The following is a 25036-nucleotide window of genomic DNA, read 5'->3' on the forward strand; positions in this document are numbered from 1 at the left end:
CTGGGTCACTGTCGGGATTGCCCGGCAGCCTCAGCCAGCACAGCTGCAGAGGAAGGGTCCAGTGCAAACTCGTGTGTCGGACCTGAAACCGCTTTTCTTCCGTGTTCTCGGCTGGCTGTCTCCTTAGGCATCAGCTCTGAAGTGAGCTGAGACTCCAGCTGCAGCTGGGCTCTGTGCTTTGTTAACACCTCCTGCCCCCACTCCCAGCTCCTGGGATTTCGGGCACGCACTGCCATGCCCAGTTTCTGGACTACCAGGGGTCATACCCAGGCCTTGGTAATCCAGAACACCAGCACATTACCTGTATGGCATTAGCAGATTTCACTGGTTAAGAAGTGCCACAGAAGAGAGTCACCTCTTCTGTGCCACCTCGCTGGTGCTGGTCCAGTGTCTCTGTAGTGTAGAGGGCACAGCACGTTCTCGAACAGCTCGTTAGCCCTGCCTGCCAGGGCTGTCTGAGTGTTCCACCACCCGCGCCTCTCTCTCAGGAAGCGGTGTTGTGGTGGTTAGGTTTTAGTTGTTTTTCCTTTTTTCTTGTAATAGTCAAGGTGCTGTGCTTATTTTAACCACCAAGCCTAGTGTTTAGGCAGCTAGTTTAAAAGACGTGTTGACTGTCCACTGTGTGTAACGCACTGTGGGGTGCTTGTGGCCGCATACACAGTATTCGTGTCATGGTGAAACGTTTAGTCCATGGAGGGAAACATGGTCCGTGCAGAGACGGCTGGGCTTCATCAGAATCAGTCACTCCTGGGAGACCTAGGCAAGCGCTCTACCACTGAACTAAATCCCCAACCCATTATGAGTATTTTTTAAACTGTATATAGATAATGATGCTCTTCCAAATAGTTTCCTCTCATTAATTCCTTGCGTGGTTCTGGAGAGTGTTTTCTGAGGTTGAAGTTTAACTGGGCATGGTGATATACCTGTAGTCCCAGCACTTGGGAGAATGAGGCAGGGCAGGAAGTTGCTGTGAGTTTGAGGCCAGTCTGGGATACATAGCAAGACAGCAAAACCCTGTCTGGGGCAGGGGGCTGTGAAACATAGAAGAGTAGAGAGCTCTTGACCACAAGGAGGAAGTTCCAGGCAGCACCCGGACCTCTAGGTCAGGCCCGGGCTCCAGGTCGTGCTAGCTCCTTTCCTGGTCGCCTCAGGTCTTCACCTCTGTCACGGTGGAGACAGAGGACGCAGCTGCCTCTGCTGCAGTTAGACAGAGCGCACTTGGCTGGTATGCGCTCTGGGTGCTGCTTTCTCTTGCAGAGTCTGTTGTGTGTTTTCGGTTAAAGTATGCAAGTATTTGCAATACAATCCAGTATACATGTGGGAGATTATAAACCCATGCAGAAAATGGGCCAAATATTCAAGGGGGAGTTGGTGTTGGGGTCGTGTATAAGATGCGTTTCCTTGGAATGTGTTTTTGCTTATGTCATTGTGTAAGAGACAAAACAAGAGATGAAGAATAAAGGTATGTGGAGAATCAGTCGTTCTTGTGAAATTTCTCTGTATTTAGAAGGAGGAGCCTCCACCCCACCCCTGCCGGTTGTGCTGGGCTCACACTGAGGACCCTCGTGCACTTGGAGCAGTTAATCTGAGGCCTGGACATGCTCCTTAAACCCCAAGGACGGTGTGATTGGAAGTGTCCAGAGATGTCTGTCTGCCCCTCCACATTCTTTGCCCGGCTTCCTGCTGTCTAGAAACGTCCTCTGGGGCCCCTCTGAGTCCTGCCAGCAGTACAGTGTGTTGTCAAGAGTGTCATTAGCAGGGTAGAGCGGTGGCTCAATGGTTCAGAGCACCTGCTGGTTTTGCAGATGATCTGTGTTCGACTCCAAGCACCCACATGGTGGCTTACAGCTGTCTGTAACTCCAGGGGATCCAGTACCCTACTCGAGGGCACCAGGCATGCACGTGGCACACACACATACATCAGACAAAACACCCATACATATAAAAAAATTAATCTGTTTTTAAAGTACCATTAACATGGTTCTTAAGGGGGAAAATGGCTTACAGTTTGCACAGAGTCTAAAAAAATCATAAGCTTTATCAGACCCACTTTGAGATTTTAGTCAAAGAAAATGATCCAGAATATGGCAAGAGCTGCAGTTTTTTCTTTGTGCTTACATTTGTGGTTGTTTTACTGCAGAGAATATAACATTAAATGACAGGAATAGATCCAACATCTAAAATACAGGCAATGTTAGTAAGGTGGAATATTGATCGCTTCCTCCTTGCTCTTACCAAAGATCTAGCAAGAAGCAACTTAGGAAGGGTTTATTTTGATTCCCAGTTTGAAGGGATACAACCTTTGTGGAGGGAGAGGTATGGCAGTGGGCAGCTCCCTGGTGCCGGTGTGTGGCTGAGGTTTCCCATTTCCAAGGACCGGAAGGCAGAAGAAAAGCAAGCCTGAGGCCCCTGTTGCACATCAGCCCACTTCTTCTGGCCAGCCTCCAGCTCCTGCAGATTCTCAACTCCCAAATCACCACTGCCAGCTGATGAGTCTGTGGGGACTCACGCCATCACAATCCAACCGTAAAGCAACAGTCTAGTGGGTGTTATTGTAAGCTAAGGGACAAGTGTGCGCCCCTGTAATCCCAGTACTCATGAGGCCGAGGTGGAAGGGATGGAGAGTTTAAAGGCCAGCCAGGGCTACGTAGACCTTGTCTCAAACATACACAGGAGGTATAAACCCTGGTACTGTGGGGAAAAGGTTAAACTGGTTTTTTTTTTAGTTTTTAGTTTTTCGAGACAGGGTTTCTCTGTGCAGCCCTGGCTGTCCTAGAACTCATTTGTAGACCAGGCTAGTCTTGAACTCAGAACTACATGTGCTCTAAACTCATGAGCCTCCTGCCTGGGCTTCCCAAGTGTGAGGATTCAAGGCATGCGCCACCACCACCTGAGGTTAAGCTGTTTTAAAGCAGTATCTGGTGTATATAAATCAATACTGGGCTTTTTTGTATTAATCTCTGAAATTGAAATGTGTTTAAATTCTTGCATCCTTACGACAGCCTTGGCTTATTGCCCTTGCTTACACACGCACAGACTTGTTCTCAAATCTCCAGTTGTTACCTTTAAGACCATACAGACACCAGCGGCCAACCTTGGGGAACAGGGCTTAGTAGCTGGTAAGAAAATACAGGGGAAAAAATGCTTTTGTCATTAACAGACAAAAGTCCAAACGCCAGGGGCTGGGTGTGTCCTGCAGCGGGTTAATAAAGTGCTTGTGTAGCTGTGCAAACCCCTGCTTTCAATTCCCAGTTCCACGTAAGACCAGGTATGGTTGTGCATACCTGTGATCCCAGCACCTCACAACAAACCTGGGGGTTGACGAGGGTACACGAGGCCCCATCTCAAAAAAGTGCTACAGCACTAGGGACACTTAGGTTTTGTGTCACAAACACATCACAGTATTCACATATGCAGGAACCAGAACAGCTTAGAGCCTGCATTTTAGTGAACTCTTAGATGCTGTAGGTTGCCGGACATGGTGGTACACACTTGGCAACTAGCAATCCCAGTGATGGAAGGCAGAGGCTCTGGAGCATACTGCTGCAAATCCAAAGCCCACTTGGTCTATGAAACAAGCTGCAGGTAGCATGGCCCTATCTCCAAAGCAGAATCACCAGGGTTCTCTGTGTGTGTATGTGTAGTAGTGCACACCTTGAGTCTTCGAGAAAGTTCTGAAACTGGAGCTCACTGGCTGGCTAGGCTGGCCAGCTAGTGGGCCCCTGGAATCCGCCTGTCTGCCCCTCACCTGCCACCCCAGCTCTGGGAATACAGACATGAGCCACCATGTGTAGGAAGAGGGAATTGCTGGCAGTTTAACTCAGGTTCTCATGCTTAAACAGCAAATGCTTTACCCACTGAGCTAGCCGATCCCGCAAGGCTCTCAATGGCACAGAGGGTACTGTGGAGGGGAGAATATTGGCATCTACATCAAGCCATATGGCAGTTTGGAAACATTGACCCTGAGTACAAAGAAGCTTAAGCGATATCTTAATTTCAATTTTTTAATAGACAAGAGTAGAAACATGGTTTTTTTTGTTTTGTTTTTTTTAAATTGTGCAAAGACATAAGAGAATTCTTTTAAAGCAAACAGAGTCCTGGTTTTAAAAAGTACGTCACACTTGGGGTTGAGGATTTAGCTCAGTGGTAGAGCACTTGCCTAGCAAGCGCAAGGCCCTGGGTTTGGTCCTCGGCTCCAGGGGAAAAAAAAAGTATGTCACACTTTAAATGACAGTTTTCCCTTGAGGCATATACAGGAATGGTGTTTCTTTTAAAATAAAAGTCATATGAAAATGGTTGCTGGATGTGGGCGGGAAGAATCTGTCTGACTGGCTTTTCTGTCTCTGCTGTAGACAGTTTGGTGATTTGTATGTTAAGCATTTATACAAAGTATCCTTTGCAAAACCAGGAACTGCTCTAGTTTTGCCTCAGCAAGAGCAATGGGGGCGGACGTCTGTTCCTAAATCAGCATCACAGGGGGCCTTAGAAGGCAGTTAGGCCAAGAGTAAAGCTGAAAGGCGCAGAACGCCTTTCTGGGAAAGGTTGCAAAAGGTAGAATTAGAGGAGTCAATTGGGAAGCAGGTCAGGAGTAAACACTACGCCTCACAACTTCCTGTTTTGGGGACACTGGAACTTTCCTCTTTTGGTTTTTCAAGACAGGGTTTCTCCGTGTAGCTCTGCGCCTTTCCTGGATCTCCCTCGGTAGACCAGGCTGGCCTTGAACTCACAAAGACCTGCCTGCCTCTGCCTCCCGAGTGCTGGGATTAAAGGCGTGTGCCACCACCACCACCTGGCTAGAACCTTCCTCTTTTTAGAAGATAAAAATACTTTATAACTGTGACTTTAAATATAGAGCACAATGAAACATTTACCGACTCAGTATTAATACAGTATTTTGTTTTGTTTAAAGAATGGAAGCATGGGAGACCGGCTGGCATCGTGGTGCACATCTGTAATCCCAGTACATAGAAAGCTCAGGCTGGAGGAGCAGGGTTTGGGGCCAGCCTGGGCTGTATACTGTGTACTGAGCGCCTGTCTTAAGGGGAAGAAATTAACTATAAGGAAAAGAACATTGAGTGGAAATGAAGTTCTCAATCCTCCCTCAGGAGAGCCGCTAAGCTCAGAGTTGATGCCTGTCATTCCTGTAGTGGGGTTAGGTGTTCAGCACAGTATCAGTACCTTAAAATTTTGCACAAAGTATCAATTTATACTTTTGCTGACTGTGACTCAGCATTAGCTTGTGTGTGTGTGTGTGTGTGTGTGTGTGTGTGTGTGTGTGTGTGTTATATGTGGGATGTGTGCACATGTGTGCACATGGAGGCTAGAGGCTGGCCTCAGATGTTCTTCCTCTTCTTTCCACTGTCTTTCTGAGACGGGGTTTTTCTCTCACTGAGCATGATATTTGCTGATTTGGATAAACTGGGTGTGCAGTTTAGTTCCATCTCAGCAAGGGACAGTTGGGGCGGACAGGCCTGCGACCCTTCAGTCTCTGCCTCCCGGCGCTGGGATCACAAGCCTGGCTTTTTACCCGGGTGCTGGGATCCACACTTGGGACCTCATGCTTGTACAGAAGGTGCTTTTCCAACTAGGTCGTCTTCCCCAGCCCCAGCATTAGAGTCTTCCATTTTGTTAAATGTTGCATTCATTATTCAACCATGCATAATTTATTATTTTCCTGCCAAAAAGCGGTTAGGTGTTTCTGCTGTTTAGAGCTTTGTGAGGGCCCCTGCAGATGCTGCGGTCAGCAGAGAAACGATCTACGTGAAGCAAGAAGGAATCCAGCTCAGCACAACTCGGTAGTCAGTACTGGTTCAAACTTATAGTCTGACACTGGGGCAGTTTGTTCTTTAGGCTTTTAAGTACAGCACAATTTTGGAAAAAATTTGGCCCCACACAGGGATTACTGGGGAGGGGTCCTGACATGGCTGTGAGTCCCTGACCCTGGCAGCTTCCCTTGGGAAACTAGACTCCAGATGCTTATTAAACCTGAGTTGTGCTTGATTTATCTAATGCAGAAGAGCCGTGACTAGCTGTGTGTAGCTGAGGAAGGTCTCCTGGTATTTAGCTGCTGTAGGTGGGGCATTGGCTCCGGGACAATGAAGCAGGCCTTAGAGAAAAACAAAAGGTACCTCAGCTTAGTGGCATACAGGCCATCGAAGTAGACAAATCAGAGAGAGTGATGGGTCCTGCTGGAGGACAGGGGTAAGAAAGGATGGGCGTGGTGACTGGAGAGATGGCTCAGAGGTCAAGAGCACTGTCTGCCCTTCCAGAGGACCTGGGTTTGATTCCCAGTACCCACGTGGCAGCTCACAACCATCTACAACTCCAATTCCAGGGTGTCTGAAGCCCTTCTGACCTCCTGGGGCACCAGGCACACATGAAGTACCCAGAAATACATGCAGACAAAACACATATACATAAAATAATAAAAATAAAGGACTATGGGTTGTTTTTTTGTTTTGTTTTTTGTTTTTGTTTTTTGTTTTTGTTTTTTAATGATAGAGCAATGGGAAACACCTAAACAAAATAAACTAAGTTTCTTGTGAAAACTTAGCTGTTGGATTATAGGCAACTCTCCTATCTAATAAGAACGTTTGGGTCTTACCAAGGTGACTTACAAATTCAGTCTCCCAGATATTGGGGACACATTAGAGTAGTCGAAGGAGCTTTGGGTTGGAGATTTGCTAAGGTAGGCTTTGCATTCAAACAACCTGACCCCTCCAGACTCCAGCACTAGTAAAATGTGAGATGTGAGTTCATAGGCGTTGTCCTTTGGCTGGTGTTGATAAATGGGAGTCAGCGAACACAAATGTTGACTAAATGTTTACCTTTTTCTTGGGAGTTTTGAATAGAAGTTCTGCCCTTCAGAGAGTTTTAAAGTGAGCAAATGCAGAGTAAAGGCACAATACAGTAGGACTTTAACGCGCTGGACCACCTCAGCTCACACACACTCTTGGCCCACGGAGGTGTGATGCGGCCTCAGGAGCAGGAGGCGGGTGTCACTGCCCCGGTTCCTGGAGACCGGTGGGGTGGACCGACCTAGGGCAGGCCCCGCCTTCAGTGCTAGCACCGCCCGGATGCCTTTCCCTTCACTTCCCGGACTGGCAAAGGCTCAGTGGTGGGGAGGTGGCCTCAGGAGCCTGAGCCATGGGGACCCGAGCCACCGGAGCTGCGGGCCATCGGGCACCCCTGGCGTTGGCCCTGCTGCTGCTGCTGCCGGGGCCCCGGCTGTCGGCCCGCGGCCCGGGGACTCCGCCGCTCTTCAACGTCAGTCTGGACGCGGCCCCGGAGCTACGCTGGCTGCCGATGCTGCAGCACTACGACCCGGACTTCGTACGCTCCGCGGTGGCGGAGGTCATCGGGTGAGCGCGGGACGGGTCCGGAGAACTTGCCGCCGGACTCTGCTCCTCCCCTGGTGCTGCTGCCCTCCCTCCCTCCGCGGCACCCATGCCCTCCCCACGGCTCCGTGCAGCGCCCAGCGGGTGGCTGGCACAGCGAGGCCCGCCGGCTAGGCTCTCAAGTTCGGGGTCTCCCGTGGCGCGCGCGTCTTCCAGACTTTTTCCGGGTCAGGGCAACGCACAAGCACAAGGTGTCACTCAGTCGACTAAGCTGTGGAGTATGGTGTGCAGCTCAGGAGCCTCCCCATTCCGGACCAGCCTGTCTGCCCTCCTCCCCCTCCATGGTGCTGGGCACTGGAGATGGAGGCGAGTGCATTGGGGTCTATCTTAGCCCTTAAATTTTTCATTTTGAAAGTCTCGCTGGGAGTTTGACCCTGCTCCAATGAGTATATGGACAAATTGGGCTTGGTGGGACTTTTTTTTTTTTTTTTTTTTTTTTCGCGTGCGGGGGGGGGGGGGGGGGGGGCGGCGCCAGGGCGGCCAGGTGGACCCGGGAGGAATGGGAAGCGAGTGTGATCCGGGTACGATGTAAGAAATTACCAATAGTTACTATGTTAGGAGAAAACAAAGTCTCGCTGTGCCTCAGCCTCCCGAGTAGCTGGGATTACAGCCCTGCTCTACTGCTCCGGTTTATTCCCTCGGGTTTGGACTCCGGGAATGGAGCCGCAGGGCGAGTGCTTCAGTTCGGAGAAAGTCTAGACTCTTAACTTTCCTCTCGTCTAGTCCACGCACGCTTGCGCCCTCTGTTCTCTGAGCAGGAGAAGCAAGCGTCGTGCTTTGTCGTTTCCAGCCACAGGGTTCCCCAGTGGGTCCTCGAGATGATCGGAGAGGTGGTGAAGAAGGTGGAGAGCTTCCTGCCCCAGCCCTTCACCGACGAGATCCGTGGCATAAGCAACTTCTTCAACGTCAGCCTGGCCGAGGGTGTCTTGGTCAACCTGGCCTATGAGGCTTCCGCGTAAGTGCGCCCACGCTAGGGTGGATGAAAGTCAATTCACTGTCACCTGTCGGGGATTGTCACCCACCATGAGTGGGAGGAGGTTTGTTTGCTGTGTGATAAGATAGTCCTGGCAGGTTGGAGACCACCTGGTGGACTTTCAGGAGGAAGCGGCCGCTCTACCCAAGACTTAGTTTTATCTTGTCATCAGTCTAGGAGGCATCCCACTTTCCAAACTGCTCAAGGACTGGGGCGATGGATGAGAGCGCCTGCGGCGGATAGAGTGGACCTGAATTCAGATCCCTGCCTGGGTATGGCCGCAAGTGCCTGTAACCCAATCCCTGGGTGGGAGAAGAGAGGAGGATCATGGGAACTTGCTGCTTCAAGTTCAGTGGGAGAACCTGTCTAAAAAGTAGAGGGACTCCGAGAGAGATAGGTTGGGGAGTAAAAGCGCGTATTCCTCAGCATGAGCACCTGAGTTCAAGCCCTGAGATGTGGTAGGAGAGAACTGACTAACCATGCCTTGTCCCCTGGCCCCCAGAAACACGCTACACAAATAAAAATGAGATCGAATCCGTAGAGGAAGACTCTGGCATGCCACTTATTATTTCCCACCCTGCAGGGACATCCAGTAGGTGCTTATGCTAGCTTCTGGTTGCCTTCAGATGAAGGAGGGACAGCCAGGCAGTAGTGACACACGCCTTTGGTCTTAGCACTCAGGAGGCAGAAGCAGGCAGATCCCTGAGTTCAAGGCCAGCCTGATCTACAGAGCTAGTTGAGGACAGCCAGGGACACACAGAAACCCCGTTTCTCTAAAAAATAAGTAAGTAAAATAAGATTTAAAAAAAAAAAAAAAAAAAGCCAGGCAGTGGTGGCGCACGCCTGTAATCCCAGCACACGGGAGGCAGAGCCAGGTGGATCTCTGTGAGTTCGAGGCCAGCCTGGGCTACCAAGTGAATTCCAGGAAAGGCACAAAGCTACACAGGGAAACCCTGTCTGGAAAAACCAAAACAAAAAAAGTGAACTAGGGGAAGTTTGTGGAATAACAAACTATTCTATAGCAACTTTCCAACCTCAGGAGAGCAGACATCCCTAAGCGTTTTTACCACCTGCCTTTCCAGGGGAAGACTTCTGGGTACTCTAGCCTTTCAAAGGAAACTAAGTTAATTTACCCTGTGTCTCAGGTTAAGGTGTTTATTAAATTGCCTAATTTTCTTTGTAAAGCACCCTCAGGTTCAGGTAGGAAATGCTCTGTTCTCACTTCTGAAGGCTGGTTGTGTGGGAATAGTGACTAAGGCTAAGCTACTGAATCTTCATGGCCTCGGGCTGCCGGGGAGCACTGCCCTCGGGGGAAGGTGGCATTTTCTGGTTTGTGATGTGGAAACCAAACCTCAGAGGGAACCTTTGTCAGCTCTCTGGTGGCTGGTGAGTTCCAAAGCTGCTCTGAAGCAAAGGCGTGTCATATCCCCTGTGCTTCTGCAGGAGAGGTTGGTCAGTCGGTCACATTGAAAGACTTGCACGCCGGGAATGGTGGTGTACACCTTTAATCCCAGCACTTGGGACAGATGTAGGGGCAGGAGGATCTCTGTGAGTTTGAGGCCAGTCTAGATGGTGAGTTCCAGAACTTGGCCATGGTGATCACCTTGCTGCCATTTAGAAAATATCAGCTTTGAGAGAACTTCTGCAGACTTGAACCACTCACCATGTTACCTGGGTCCCCAACTCAACATGACCATTTGAGGTCAAGATCAGAAACCTTAGGAGTCAAAACCTCACCAAGCTTTCCTCTTTAAACAAACCAAGCAGTGAGGTAATACTTGTTTTTTCCTAATTATAAAAGTAACATTGAATTATTACAAAAAATTAGTACAGAGAAGTTTGTTAAAATGATTGATGGATTGATTGATTGATTGATTGATTGATTGATTTTGTGGCAGGGTTGCCCTGTTTGGCCTGGAACTGTCTATGTACAACAAGCTGGCCTCAAACTCACCGAGATCTACCTGCCTCTGCTTCCCAAGTTCTAGGTTTAAAGACTTCTATCACGATGCCCAGCTTGGAGTTCCTTTTAATCTGAAGAGGGCAGCTTGGACTAGCCTTGAATAACATGTTAATAGGTAACGTACCAGCAAGCAGAGGGATAAGCAGAGTTCAGAGGTCTAGCTGTGCCTTGCATACAGGCAGGATGTGGGGAAAGATGAAACTCTCATCTGGAACATCTGTAGCAGCATCGTGGGTCTAGATGCATTGTATCGAGTTGTATTTTCCAGCCAGAATTATAATTCCACATCCTTGTACAAGAGCATATTATAGCATTTATGTCGATGATAAGGAAGAAAACCTGATACTATGAGGATTTGTTTTAAAAACAGAAATCTTGCCCTTTGTTCCTGTTGCCTTCATTCTTGTTGGGATTTTCCCTTTGCTCAGATTCTGCACCAGTATTGTGGCTCAAGACTCCCAAGGCCACATTTACCACGGCCGGAACCTGGACTACCCTTTTGGAAATGCCTTGCGAAAGCTGACTGTGGACGTGCAGTTCCTAAAGAACGGGCAGGTACAGCCATGGGGAGAGATGGGGGCAGGTACAGCCATGCGCACAAGATGGAGAGGTCAGCAGGGCTTCTGATCCCCGATAGGAGCCATTTGCAGGGCCTGCCATCTTAGGCACTTCTCCCTGTAAGAGCCAAACACCAGGCTGGGGGAAATGGCTCAGTGGATCGTGAGGAGCAGTCTGGATCCTCAAAACCATGCAAAGCTGGACTCAGTAGCGGATGCCTGTGATCCCAGTGCTCATGAGAGAGGCCAGCTGGCCTTGCGGAGACTGTGATGAACAAGGCAAGGATTGACACACAAAATTGAAATTCTCCTGACCTCCATACATGCACCATGGCACATGCAAGCCCCACCTGTTTAAAAATAATCCCCAAGCCATCCACTTCCTGTGAGAAACAAAACCAGGAGAGATTTATATCACTTATGGCCAATGAAAAAGGATTAGTTGTCGTTGTGAGGGTGGTAGGAATGGACTTAACGAGGCCAGTTTTCTTTAGGCCCATTTTTAGGGGTTGCCTTAGTTAGGGTTTCTATTCCTGCAGCAAAACACCATGACCAAAAAGCAAGTTGGGGAGGAAAGGGTTTATTCAGCTTACACTTCCACATTGCTGTTCATCACCAAAAAAAAAGTCAGGACAGGAACTCAAGCAGGGTAGAACCTGGAGGCAGAAGCTGATGCAGAGGCCATGTAGGGGTGCTACTTACTGGCTTGCTCCTCATGGCTTGTTCAGCCTGCTTTCTTATAGAACCCAGGACCACCAGCCTAGGGATGGTACCACCACAGTGGGCCCTCCCTTATCATCACTAATAAATAAAATGCCCTACAGTTGGATCTTGTGGAGGCATTTTCTCGGTTGAGGTTCCCTCCTTCTAAATAACTCTAGTTTGTGTCAAGCTGACATAAGACTAGCCAGCCAGGGGCAGTGGTCAGTCTCTCGAGGTTGTGTATAATCTGCACCTTCCTCTGCTCTCCCTGTCCAGGTGGCTTCTTCAATAGGGAAGGGCTGCACGGTGGCAAGGGACACCCAGCTTTAAGGTGGGGTAGTCCTGGGTTTGCATGGTGCCTCTGTCTTTATTTCTATTGAGAATTTCTCAATCCTATTCTGTAAGCTCCAACTCAAAGGCATTAACATTTGCTTCTCTGAAAATAGCTGTTGTGATTAAATGAAGTCCTCTATGTAAAGCAGATTCTAGGTCTAGATAAACAGTGGCTAAATCCTGGATCTGCAGAGATGGCTTAGTGGTTAAGAGCATCGGCTGCTCTCACACAGGACCTGGGTTCAGTTCCCAGCACCCACATGGCACCTGAAAACCAGCCATAATCCAGTTCCGGAAGATTTGTTGCCTTCTGGTGACCTTCAGGGGATCAGGCACTCACGTGGTGCATATAATCTAATATTTGCTGTTGTCACGTGACTGCAAACAGCTAGAGAGTGAGTAGTATTAATCAATATTGATGAATATAAAGAGTGTACTATGGCCACACATCAGAAAGGAGCGTGGAAAGTCATGTTTTGACCTTAAGGACAAGGATTATATATTTGTGGTTGACTCAGAAATAATAGAAATATATTTACTGAATACTCATGGTCACCTGGTGGAGAAAACCTTTCATAAAAGATTCTATACAGAAATATTTAATGAAGGGCTCTCCTTTCTCAGTTCTCTTCGTTTACTGTGACATTATCGACAAGTTTTTGTTTACTTTAAGTGGTAACAGTGATAATACAAATACACAGTCAATTGTTTTAAAATAACTTATTTTTATTTTAAATGTAAAATGTGTGAGCCCAAGTGAGGTTCTGTGAGCTGCATGCAAGCAGGAGCCTGGAGAGGCCAGAAAGGGTACAGGTCCCCTGAATGGAGTTCCCGTGTTTGTGAGCCACCTTAAGTAGGTTCTCAGAACCACACCCAGACCTCTGTAAGAGCAGCAAGTGCTCCCAACCTCTGAGCCGTCTCTGCAGACCTGCTGGGCAATCCCCAAAGGAAATCTGCAAAAGTGTCATTACCAAAGGATGGAGTGGTTGCTTTAGTTCACTCTTCTGTGCTTTTCTGTGGTCTGTAGTGAGAAAATATTCTTAGAGTCAGAGAATTGATCAACGTGAACGTGAAGTATTTGACAGGTGTTGATTCCTTAGCTCCCGTTTATGCTGGGGCTCCGGCAGGAATCGTCTGTGGGTTGGCTTTGTTTATGATGGTCAGGTGATTGTTCCCTAATCCAGCCAGCTTACACCTGGGTGCTGTTTTTCTGAGGAGGACTGGTGAGTAAGAAAACAGTTTTGCTAAATTCAGAGTGGGTTGTACGGGGCTGGAGAGATGGCTCAGCAGTTACACCAGGCCTAAGAAACCCATGAGCGCTAAACCAGACAGTGGAGATCCGTGAGCTGGGACCAGAACTCAGCCTTCAGCCCCTGCTAGATTTTTATCCAGGGCCGTCATTCAGCCATAGCTAGATCGTTAGCATCACAGGGTAAGGGTATATGTTAATGGACTTGGAATTGCTGGTTGGGGAGTACATTTAGAAATAAAATGCAGAACTGCAAAGAAAGCTAGCTTATGGCTTCTAACTGTGTACTAATATTGCAAGCAAAATGTGGTTTTGATTCCCTAACTTGTTTCTGCCTCCTGGGAAGTGAGGGTATACCCCCTCAGGACTGGGGGTGTATCATGTAAATGAAGTGGCAGGAGAATTTCTGGGTTTTGTTTGTTTTTTCCATATGATTGCATTTTAAAGAAGCTTTTTATTTTATGGTTTTGTTTTATGTGTATGCCTGTGGACCTGAGTGTATATAGGTGTACCACCTGTGTGCAAATGCCCTCAGAAGTCAGAAGAGGAAGTTAGAGCCCATGGAACTGGAGTTGAAGGCAATTGTGAGCCACGGTGTGGGTGCTGGGAACTGAACCCGTGTCCTCAGGAAGAACAGCAAATTTTTAAATTGTTGTTTGTAACTCCGTGGTAGAGCTCTTTATTTTTAATTGTGGATGCATGTGTGTCTGAGTATAAGCACAATGGATCTAGAGTTCCAGGCTGGTGTGAGCTGCCCACGTGGGTGCAGGGCCTGGAGTCTGGTCCTTTCTTTGCAAGAGCAGTGTGTGCTTTAAGCACAGAGCCAACTCTCTGGTTTTAAAATTGCGGGGCTAATGCACTCCCACCACATTCCTGTGGGTGGCGATAGGGAGCCTTCACGGAGGCACTCGAGAAGTCTGGGCAAAGAAAGATCACTGAGAAAACTAAGGCCTTCCCCTTGGAGTTCAGTCACCCAAGTTACTTTCACAGCCAGATGAAGCAAATTGAGTAACCCGGTGAACAAGGTTATTAGTATAATATTAAGGTTGGTTTTATTTGTTATTTTGAGACAGGGTTTCTCTGTGTAGCCCTGGCTGTCCTGACACTCACTATGTAGACCAGACTGGCCTTGAACTCTGCCTCCCAGGTGCTGGGTGTTGGGAGTAAAGGCATTCATCACCACACCTATCTTTAATATTTAGCTTTAAAAATAAAAATACTAATCTGGGTCTATTTAATATCAAAATATAAAAACAATAGCTGTTGAAAACAGCGCAAACTGTGCACTCTTCCGGATGCTTCCTTGAGTGGACAAACCCGGGACTGAAGGTCCTTGCCGGAGGCCCTCCACTGCAGCTTGTGACTTGGTTTACGGTGACAGTTGTCGTGTTAAATGAAAGCTGGATGTAGGGTGACTTTTAAAGCATTTGAGCTTTAATCTGGCTGTTACTGGGGAGCCATTTCACTTGTCCCCCTAATTCCACAGACCTTATAAATGTAGAGTGTTTGTTTCTTGTCGTGAACTCAAATGCAGTCGGACTGCGTTTGCTACTTTCAGAATGGAAGTCTCCCAGGTGAACAGTGTTTTGTAGACACATGGAATACAAAGAGGCAGAAACAATCACTACCACGACTCCTGCATAGTGACACCATGGGTGGTGTTGTGAGTCATCTGCAAGCCACTGTCACTCATGTCCTCGCTGGTGCAAGCCATTACTTCATGCTTTGCCAAGCACATTCACCAAAAAGCAGTGTGGAGAGCTGGGTGTGGTGGCGCACGCCTTTAATCCCAGTACTATGGAGGCAGAGGCAGGGGGATCTCTGAGTCCAAGTCTAGCCTGGTCTACAGAGCAAGTTCCAGGGCAGCCAGGGCTACATGGAGAAACCCTGTTGGGGTGGGGGACAACAAAAAAAGCAGTTTGGGTCTAGTTTGGTTAGGGAAAGGAAGGCTGCACACCCCACCCCCATCCATTTCATTTGCTGAATTCTGTCCATGGACCCCTCTCCCAACAAGGTTAAGAACCCTTATTCAGAGTTTCATTCTGTTATGTTGAAATCTCTAAGGAAAAAAAATCCAGGAAACTGGGTATGGTGGCATACACTTTTAATCCCAGAACTCAGGAGACAGAGGCAGGCGGATCTCTGTGAGTTTGAGGCCAGCCTGGTGTACATAGCAAGTTCTAGACCAACCAGGCCTACCTGGAGAGGCACTGTCTCCACAAACAAACAATGCAGGAAAGTGTAGGGGAATTAAGTAGTTTCAACGTGCATTCTGTTGGGTGGCAAATGACGCTTTTCCCCCTTGATTTCAGATTGCCTTCAAGGGGACTACATTTGTTGGCTATGTAGGACTGTGGACAGGTCAGAGTCCACACAAGTTTACAGTTTCTGGCGATGAACGAGGTAATTAAAAAACTTCTGAGCATTTTAGACCAAATCCTTATTGAGGTTTCCTCTGTGCTCTCTTCACTCTCCACCAGCAGGATATGTGGAAGGGAACTTTCCGCTCCTGGCGGAAGACAGAGAGCAGCCCTGTGAGCAGCGAGGGTCACCTCAGTGGTGCCTGGACTGCAAAGGAAGGACTGACGGACAATCTGATGGGAGGTGCAAGGGCATGGGGGGGGGGGTAGGTTGTTATTAGGTCAAGGGTCAGGGAAGGTCTGACCCATGTGATCCCAGTCTGGGTCTGCAGAGGCAAGGGGAAGATCATTTCTGTGGTCTGACAGCAAGAGTGAAGTCGGTAGGTGTAGTTATGGCAGTAGGTATCACATTGGTATATTCTGGAAATGAAGCAAAGTCGGTGTAGTTATGGCAGGGGTAAGGACATCGGAGATGTAGAGAGGAGACTGTGGCCGTGTGCACGGCCATGTGCATGGCCATGTGCAGGGCCATGATGAACGTTTGGATTTTAAGCAGAATAGAAGCTATAGGAGATTTTTAGACCAAAGAGTGAACAAATTCTCTCTCTCTCTCTCTCTCTCTCTCTCTCTCTCTCTCTCTCACTCACACACACACACACACACACACACACACACACACACACACGTTTGATCTTTTATATCAGCCTCATGAATGCTGGGATTGCAGAAGCGCCACACCACCCTAGCCCTGGTTTATGTTTTTGGCCATCTTTGGCTGCTCAATGGAGATTGGACTGGGTTGGGTTAAGACAGAGTCAGAGGAACACTAGAGTGCTATTGAATTCATCCAGAGGTCCAGGTAACCTTTGTGAACCTCTTGGATTTAACATGCACATGCTCAAACCTGGGACAGTCAACCTCTTGCCTCTGTCCCCAGGGGCTTGCTGCTAAGGAAGAGCAGAGTATTCACATGACATTCCTCATCTGATGGGACCTGACTGGCATCCTGCTGTTATTGCTTCATTTGGATAGGCTTATTCATGTGTGTGTGTGTGTGTGTGTGTGTGTGTGTGTGTGTGTGTGTGTGTGTGTGTGTGTGTATGTGTGTGTGTGTGTGTATGTGTATGTGTGTGTGTGTGTGCATGTGTGTGTATGTGTGTATGTGTCTGTGTGTGTGTATGTGTGTGTTTTGTTGTTGTTGTTTGTTTTGTTTTTCAAGACAGGGTTTCCCTGTGAAGGTCTGGCTGTCCTGGAACTCACTATGTAGACCAGGCTGGCCTCAATCTCAGAGATTCTCCTGCCTCTGCCTCCCACATACTGGGATTAAAGGCGTGCATCATCACTATCTGGCCCAGTATTCAGCTTTTTATACCTGTGTATTTATTCAACATTTTCTCAAATACCAGTCATGAATGAATCTGAGTCTCAGCTAGTCTCAACTAGTATAGCCAAACCACAGCATGACAATATTAAGAGGGTGTGTGTGTATATATGTGTGATGTCTACAGATGTATATGTTTATTTAAACAGGCTTTGATTCCATCATCTTCTGAATTAAGATGTTTGTTAAATTGATTATTGGAATGCGAACAATTTAAAGTAACCGAGTTAGTCTGTAACATACAAATTTGATGAAATGCTGTCATATTTAAACTTACTAAAGATGCATTAGAAAGACAAAGTTCACCACAGTCTTCCTAATATTTGTTGGGCAGCTTTCCTTGAAAGGAACAGAATTTAATTTTGCCTGAGGTAATTATTGGTAGAATGATTTTATCTAACATAATCACTATTGTATCAGGTACAAAAGATTCTGTTTTCAAAACCAGAGGGAAGCTGGGCATGGAGGCACACATCTTTATCCCAATGCTCTGGACGCTGAGGCAGAGGAGTATCATATTTGAATCTGCCTTGGACTGCATAGGAGATCCTGTCTCAAAAAACAAAAAATAAATAAATAAAAGAGAAAAAAGAAAAAGAGAAATCAGTGCACAGATGTTTTCATGACTGGTTGAGTCTCAGGCTTAGGGCCAGCGAGATGACTCAGCGGGGAAGGGCACCTGCGTCAAGTCTGAGGATCTGAGTGTGAGCCCCAGGACCCACATAGTGGAAGGAGAGAGCTGACTCCTGTAGGCTGTCCTTGAACTCATGCACATGCTATCACACACACACACACACACACACACACACACACACACACACACCCTAAACACACAATAAAAATGAATATGGAAATAAATGTAATAAAAACACTCTTAATTAAAACTTGTTCTTTGGAATGTGATGGTGTTTGGAGCAGGAGCTGACTGATGCTTCTTTACCTGTGCAGATAAAGGCTGGTGGTGGGAGAATGCCATTGCTGCGATTTCCCTGGGACACTCCCCGGTCAGCTGGCTTATCCGCAAAGTAAGTACTAGCGTTGAGTGTGCCTCGCCCAAGCTCATCGAAACAGAGGGACCATGTTCCAGGGCTCTGTGTCCTTTAACAAGATTGATTTTCCCAAGAAGAATAAGCAGTGTATTGTTTTCCAGTGCATCTGTCTCTCCACAGTAAACATTAATGCTAAAGCTGGTACTGACTAGCAATGACATGGGCAGATTTGGGGTTTTTTGGTTATTTTTTAAAGATTTACTTATTTATTAGGTATACAGAAGAGGGTACCAGATCTCATTACAGATGGTTGTGAGCCACCATGTGGGTGCTGGGAATTGAACTCAGGACCTCTGGAAGAGTAGTCAGTGCTCTTAACCTCTGGGCCATCTCTCCAGCCCCAGATTTTGACCAGTAATGTCCCACTGCAATAGAGACAAGAATCGGGGTGAAGTGAGCTCCATTCTGAGTTGTACAGAGGGGCCTGGCTGCTTTAAAGGAAGAGTAAGGGCATGAGGGAGGGGTGAATAGAGATTTAGAGGAGTCAGAGAAGACACACATGAAGTAAATGTAAATCAAATAACAAAATATCTCATCTCTCCAGCAATATGTACAAGGCCATGTCAGGGCTTATGTGCCATGTGATAGAAACTTGGGGGACACTAGCTGCTGAATGGCCCTTTCACTGACCCCTTTCCCATCCCTAGACTTCTGTGTGTCTTGTAAGGATGGTAACGGTGAAATGTCTTTCTCTCAGAAAGTGACAGAAGTGATTGTGAAGGCAGAGGGGACGGGGCGTCCCTACGGCATGGTCTTCTTGGCAGCTGAGCTTAGGGAAGGAGCACACATGGAGTAGGGGGCCGGGAAGTGACCCTCTTCACTGTGCACGCCTCAGACATGGCGTGTCCTTGCAGACTTGGTCTGGCTCCTAGTTCTAATGCCATCTCTCTATCCCAAGCCTTTGCCCGTTGAGTCCATTGACCCGGGACTCAGGCCCACATCCACTCCGAACCCTGTAGCTGCCATCTCAGTGTGACTGACTCCTCTTTGTCTCTTGGTACCTGAGTTCCTGGGCCCTAAGAGAAGATGGGTTCCTTGTGCATTCCATCATTATTTCACGTGTCACCATTGCCTGGTTATGTCTTCGGGTTCGTGGGAAATTTGTTGAGAGCAAGAACGAGCTCCTGGCCCGCCTCCAGCACGTCACCTAGTGCAGAGCCATGTTCAAGAACTGGCTGTGGAAAAGGAGATGAATGGGGAGGAGATACGGTCAAAAATCATGTCACCAAGCTGGGGGAGCCAAGTCTAGGACTAGCCAGTTCTGTCCTGGAGAAATTCCTGCAGCTGTGGGCTCTCTGAGGGGGTTGTCAGTCTTGTTTTGTTTTCCTCTCAGAGCCCCAGTGACTACAGGATAAGCTCAGGGGTCACAGGTTACAGCCATGGCTTAGCATCACCTTAGCTTTGGAATGAATGCGTGTTCTGCCATGTGACCCTTTCCCCGGAATGATGTCGCCAATACTGATTTGTCTTTTTGTTCAGACCCTGAGTGACTCAGAGAACTTTGAGGAGGCTGTTTACACTCTGGCCAAGACGCCCCTCATTGCTGATGTTTACTACATCGTTGGGGGTACCGCGCCCCGGGAGGGGGTAGTCATCACCAGGAACAGAGGTGGCCCAGCGGACATTTGGCCTCTTGACCCTTTGAATGGAGCGTGAGTAGACTGCAGTCTCTTCAGCAACTCTTTATTTGCTGAAGTAGGAGTTACCTTGACATTTTAGTGTTTCTTCTACATGTCCCTGGATAAAGGTGAGCTGATGCACTCTATTGCAGGTGGTTCCGGGTTGAGACAAATTATGATCATTGGAAGCCTGTACCCAAGAGGGATGACCGAAGGTAGACTCTTTTGTTCTTATGTTGTTTGTTTCATTGAGACAGGGTCTCACTCTGCAGCCCAGGCTAGCCTGGCACTCACTTTAAAGCCTAGGCTACCCTCAAACTCAGAGTAATCATCTTGCCTCAGCCTCCCTGGTACTAGGATTAGAGGCCTGAGCCTCCATACCCGGCCCTGCAAGTAGACTTCCGATATTTTCTCATGGTCAAGAGACTGTCCCCTTCCTACAACAGGGGCCTACAGGTGCCATCTCCTTCCGGAAAATACTTCTGGCCCTCCCCGGGGCCTGGAGAGGGTGGAGAGCACAGTGTGTATAGGAGGGCAGTGGGGAGGAACTCTTTTTAGTTGGTGGGGGCTGGAAGGGGGAGGTTGGCCCTGGCCTCAGGGTCAAGGAGCCCTGGATCCCATCATGAACTCTACCAATGACTCTGTGGGAGCACTGGGGTCTTTGTTCCCGTCTCTGAAAGTGAATGGGAAGAGCTGAATGATGGAATACTGTGGTAAGACTTGATTTGGAAGGAAGCCATTTCCCATAAATCAGTCAGCCAACTGATCTGCTGATACAAGGGCTCACGTTGCCGTTTCTAATGTGAAAATACTGTGAGTCACTGGGTTACAGGAAGTAGTATATCACACTAATCTCTGCTGTCCCACATGTTTGGCAGTAGTTGATTTCTGCAGCACTTGCCCTGACTTCCTGAAGCACGTGGGGTGAGGGGGTCCAGCTGAAGGAATCGGGTGACACAGGAAGAAGGTTGGGAGTCAGTCTGTTTGGAGGAGACTGTGCCTGGCGCTGTGACACTCCAAATGGCATCTGATGGAGCTCAGGGTTTCCTGAGGTGCCTGGTGACTTTTGACCCTTTGCCCTTACAGAACACCAGCCAGCAAAGCCCTAAATGCCACAGGGCAAGCACATCTCAGTCTGGAGGCCCTTTTCCAGGTAACCCTATCTCTGTGCTTACATCTCTAGAGTGTTGTTGTCCAAAGAGGACGAAGAAAACTTCTCTGAAATCAAGAAAAATGTTGCAATAAAAGTTGAAAACATTTTAAAAGCCACTTAATATCTTCTGAGTTGGGGTCTGTGTAGGTTAGAGTATCGGTCTTCACCTAAGCTTCTCTTCATACTGAAAGAAATAGCATAGGTATAATATGTGTTTGTTGTTTAAAAGAGAAAGAATGGGGGCTGGAGGGATGGCTCAGCGGTTAAGAGCACTGGCTGCTCTTCCAGAGGACCTGAGTTCAATTCCCAGCACCCACATGGTGGCTCACAACTGTCTGTAACTCCAGTCCCATGGAGTCTAACACTCTCAGACAGACATATATGCAAGCAAAACACCAATACACATGAAATAAAAATAAACGAGAGAGGACAGTGATTTAAAAATCTATAACAATCATCCTGAGATATGCTGAAATGTGAAGTGACTATATTTTTTTTACAAACATTTATTGTGTGTGTGTGTGTGTATGTGTGTGTATTTGTGTGTGTGTGTATGTGTGTGTATTTGTGTGTGTGTGTATTTGTGTGTGTGTGTGTGTGTGTGTGTGTGTGTGTGTGTGTAAGCTCATGCCACACCATACACTCAGGAGCTCAGAGGACAACTTATGGGAGTTGATTTTTCTCCTTCCACCATGTGGGTTCCAGAGATTGAACTCAGGTCATCAGGCTTGGCAGCAAGCTCCTTTACCTGCTAAGTTATATTCTCCTTCATACATACTCTCTATATATTTCTTCTGCCTTTTCATATTTTCATAATGTGATTTTTTTCCTATGCAGGTTTTATCTGTGTTTCCTGTTTATAACAAGTAAGTTGCACATTCAATACATCTCTCATGCCCCCACCCCACCCCACCCCACCCCACCCCAAGAAGAATGTTACTGTGACCAGATAACCCAAGTTTCAGAGCAAAAGCCCTGGCACTGGCAGGCTCCAAAAGCCAGCTCAGCTGCCTGTCCTAATGTCATATTGGAGGGGAGCAGAGAAAGGCATTCAGTCAGCATCCCCGGGAGAGCAACACATGAGGGCTGAGTGAGTCGGAGCAGCCCTCAGGGTGCTGGCAGGCGGGTAGCTTTACACAGAAGAATAGGGAGAGAGTCAAGAGTAGGTCCTCCTGGTGAAGGCGAGGGCTGCCTGACCACTGTCCCATTCTGCCTCTGCAGGGGGCTCTGAAGAAGTCCTCACCTCTTGAGGGGACAGGCTGGTTCTCAGGCTATGAACCCCCTCCAGGTGCAGACCCCCTCTGGCTGTCTTAGATGATTGTCCTGCCTTGGGGATGGAGGTGGTCTGTCCTGCAAAGCTGTCCTGTTCCTGGAACCTAGGTTGACTGCAGGTTTAGGATAATGAGTGGGGGTGTTTGGGTGTATTTGGGGAACTGGAACAGGACAGTGTGAAAATGGACAGTGAGATGCTTCCATGTATCTTAAGCCTTGAATCGGCATGATGTCGTTTAGATGGGCACTCTCTTAACACGCCCGTGTGCTAAGGAGAGCAGTGAGCCAAGCCAAGGAGACAGGTGTAAAATGAAGGCAGGGCGGCCAGGTTTAGCCCCTCTGATACCTGTCAGTGCTTATCTAAGAGCCACTTAAGGCCTGTGCACACCCTGGCTTCCCAGGGATCCTTGCTCCCAGAGGCAGCAGTGAGCATAGCCAAGTCCCAGGGGACAGATATTCTAGTTCAGGGGGAGAGGCAGGTGCACAGGTCACAGCCAGGTGAGAAATTCAAGGAAACCAAAGCCAGCAGGATGGGGTGACCTGGATGAGGAAAGAGGTGGGTGGCAACATGCCAGGGGACAGTCTTCGAGAGTTCACAGGCTCCCTGTGAGACCTCAGCTTCCATCACATTCCAGTTCCGACTACCCTCTCCTGCTCTTCCTTCTCCCGGAGGCTAGCTGGCGGCTTTTATTTTTCTTTGTCTTTTTTATTCCCTAGACAGGGTTTCTCTCTGTAGCCCTGGCTGTCCTGGAACTCCCTCTGTAGATCAGGCTGGCCTCCAACACAGAGATCCGCCTGCCTCTGCCTCCCAAGTGCTGGGACTAAAGGCGTGTGCCGCCGCCGCCACCAGGCGATTGCGTTTTTCTTTTTATGTTTTTATTCTTTTGATTTTAAAAATATTGTTGTATATTATGAGTGTTGATATTATTATTATTCCTTCCCTTCTAGCCTGTGCTTTCAACAGCTGCAGTCTGTGAGCTAGGGTTTCTCTGGCCTGTGGCCTGCGGGTCCACTCACACACTCTCCTAAGGGAAGGGCCACAGGAAGCCTTAGTGGGCTCTGAGGAACAGCTATGCAGAAGTTGGGGGCGGCGGTCCCTTTCAGCATGATGCTTTGATGAATCAGAATTTAGAAGTCCACCTTGGCTTTCAAAGGTGTTTCAAAACAGGAAGAAACCCCACTTAGAGCTCTTGATTTGTGCTGAAATATCCTACCTCTTTGCATCCTTACCCCGCATCCCCAGAGATGGGGAAGGGCACCATCTGGAGAAGGTGATACGTACATAAAGAATGTGTCTTGTTATTTCAGCTACACAATCTATACTACAGTGATGAGTGCTGCCCAGCCCGACAAATACATGACCAGGATCCGAAACCCCAGCTAAAGGTAAGCAGAGGAGTGTGCCCATGCTGTGCTGTGAGCATCTGACAATTTGGTACTGCTTGGGGAAGGGGTGGGGGTCAGGTGGGGGCTGAGGTTGGGGGGCGGCAAGTGCTTCTCACAGATGACAGTGACCTCCCTAAGGCTTAAAAGGACATAATATTTTCAGATAAACATTTAGCATATGATGGTCAATCCTTAGGTATTTTTCAGAGTTTATGCGACGCTGAAATCTCCCAGTGTCTCTGTCCATTGCCTCCTAACAAACCCTGCTCTCAAGGCCCAGTGTTAGCTCCTCACATATCAAGGGCAGATATTTAGGAAGACCCATGTGTTCCCAGAGCAATAGTGAGACCCAGTGTCTTTGAGCATCAGAAAGCAGATCCGGAAGGCAGCAGACCCTCACAGAGTTTACCTGAAGGCGCCAGTGAGCCTATGGGGAAGAGGAAGATGGAAAAGGGTCAGGGGTCTCCTTCATGCTCTCCCTCCCTTAACTGGACCTTCTGGACAGTACCTGCTACTTGACCCCAGGCTACTGCTCAGGTCCCCAGACTGTTCAGCCTGGCCTGATGGTTTGGTCAGTCTTTTATCGTGGGAATGTAAAAAAAAAGAAAAAGAAAAAGAACATTTTTTTGTTTGTTTGTTTGTTTGAATTAAAGGCATGTGTCTCTTCTTCCCTACCAGGTGGTTGTTGTCGGAGAGCTGCATTTGACAGACTAGACAGAGAGAAAGCGTCGCACTGCTCTGTGAGGATGTGGGCTTCCTCCCCATGCTGCTTTTCTGCCTGTGGCTATGAGGGGATCTCTTGGCACCTGTCTGGAGCACTGACAGTAGCCTCCCCACTTCCTGGTCCCCGATCGTCATTAACAACCCGCCCTGGCTGGAACAACCCCGGTAACAGGTGTCAGAGGTCAGGGTGTATCTGGCTGGTCTCAGTTTCCCGTGATTCTGTGTTCTCACTTCCGCCTTTCTGCTGAAGAAGTGGAGGGGCCCGGCTACCGTCACGTGGAGGGCTGGGGACAAGCCCAGGAAAAGTTTCTCCTCAGGCTGGGGTGCAGCTCATGGCAGAGTTTGCCCGGCAAGGCAAACAAAGCCCTGGGTTCCATCCATAGCACCACAGCATAAAGAAATAAATCAAAGTTTTCTCTGAAAAGTGGAGAGCTATAGTTTGAGTAGAATTTGTTTAAAGGTATGTTAGTCTTTCATATTTCCACATAGTGACACTTTTACTTTTTATGGTATTTTTTTTTTTTTTTTTTTTGATTTTCCGAGACAGGGTCTCCCCGTATAGCTTTGTGCCTTTCCTGGAACTCACTCTGTAGACCAGGCTGGCCTCGAACTCCTCACAGAGATCCACCTGCCTCTGCCTCCCGAGTTCTGGGATTAAAGGTGTGCACCACCACTGCCCGGCCTCTTCTAATGTATTTTTTAAAATGTGGACCTTATTTAAAAAGAAACAAAAACAAAAAAAACAAACAAAAAAAACCCACTTACTACTTTTGAAAATGAAACCAAATAACTTCTGGTCATTGTTTATTGTTTGTTAATAAAATGTCCAAAGGTCTTGTCAGGGAGAATAAAAACTTGAAGGTCATTGAGTCTCGTGTTCTACCTGCTAACCCTGAACCCTTGAGCTTCAGCTTTACAT

The 25036-nt window shown here is 48.0% G+C and overlaps 1 protein-coding gene across 2 annotated transcripts; it reads left to right on the plus strand.

Annotated features, from left to right (window-relative positions):
• Positions 1-7063: 7063 nt before the first annotated feature.
• On the plus strand, positions 7064-24623 carry Naaa (N-acylethanolamine acid amidase). 2 transcript variants are annotated; one of them, XM_036200140.1, is made up of 11 exons: positions 7064-7361; positions 8188-8352; positions 10762-10888; positions 15487-15577; positions 17864-17940; positions 19444-19616; positions 19736-19798; positions 20670-20736; positions 21574-21602; positions 23317-23394; positions 24073-24623. In XM_036200140.1, exons 1-10 carry the CDS (start codon positions 7147-7149, stop codon positions 23390-23392), a joined length of 1083 nt encoding a protein of 360 aa, XP_036056033.1. In that variant the 5' UTR covers positions 7064-7146; the 3' UTR covers positions 23393-23394; positions 24073-24623. The 2 variants fall into 2 exon arrangements, with proteins under 2 accessions (XP_036056033.1, XP_036056031.1); XM_036200138.1 differs by lacking the exons at positions 23317-23394; positions 24073-24623 and having other exon boundaries at positions 21574-21621.
• Positions 24624-25036: the final 413 nt, after the last annotated feature.

Source organism: Onychomys torridus, chromosome 10 (assembly GCF_903995425.1).
Source record: "Onychomys torridus chromosome 10, mOncTor1.1, whole genome shotgun sequence".
NCBI lineage: Eukaryota > Metazoa > Chordata > Mammalia > Rodentia > Cricetidae > Onychomys > Onychomys torridus.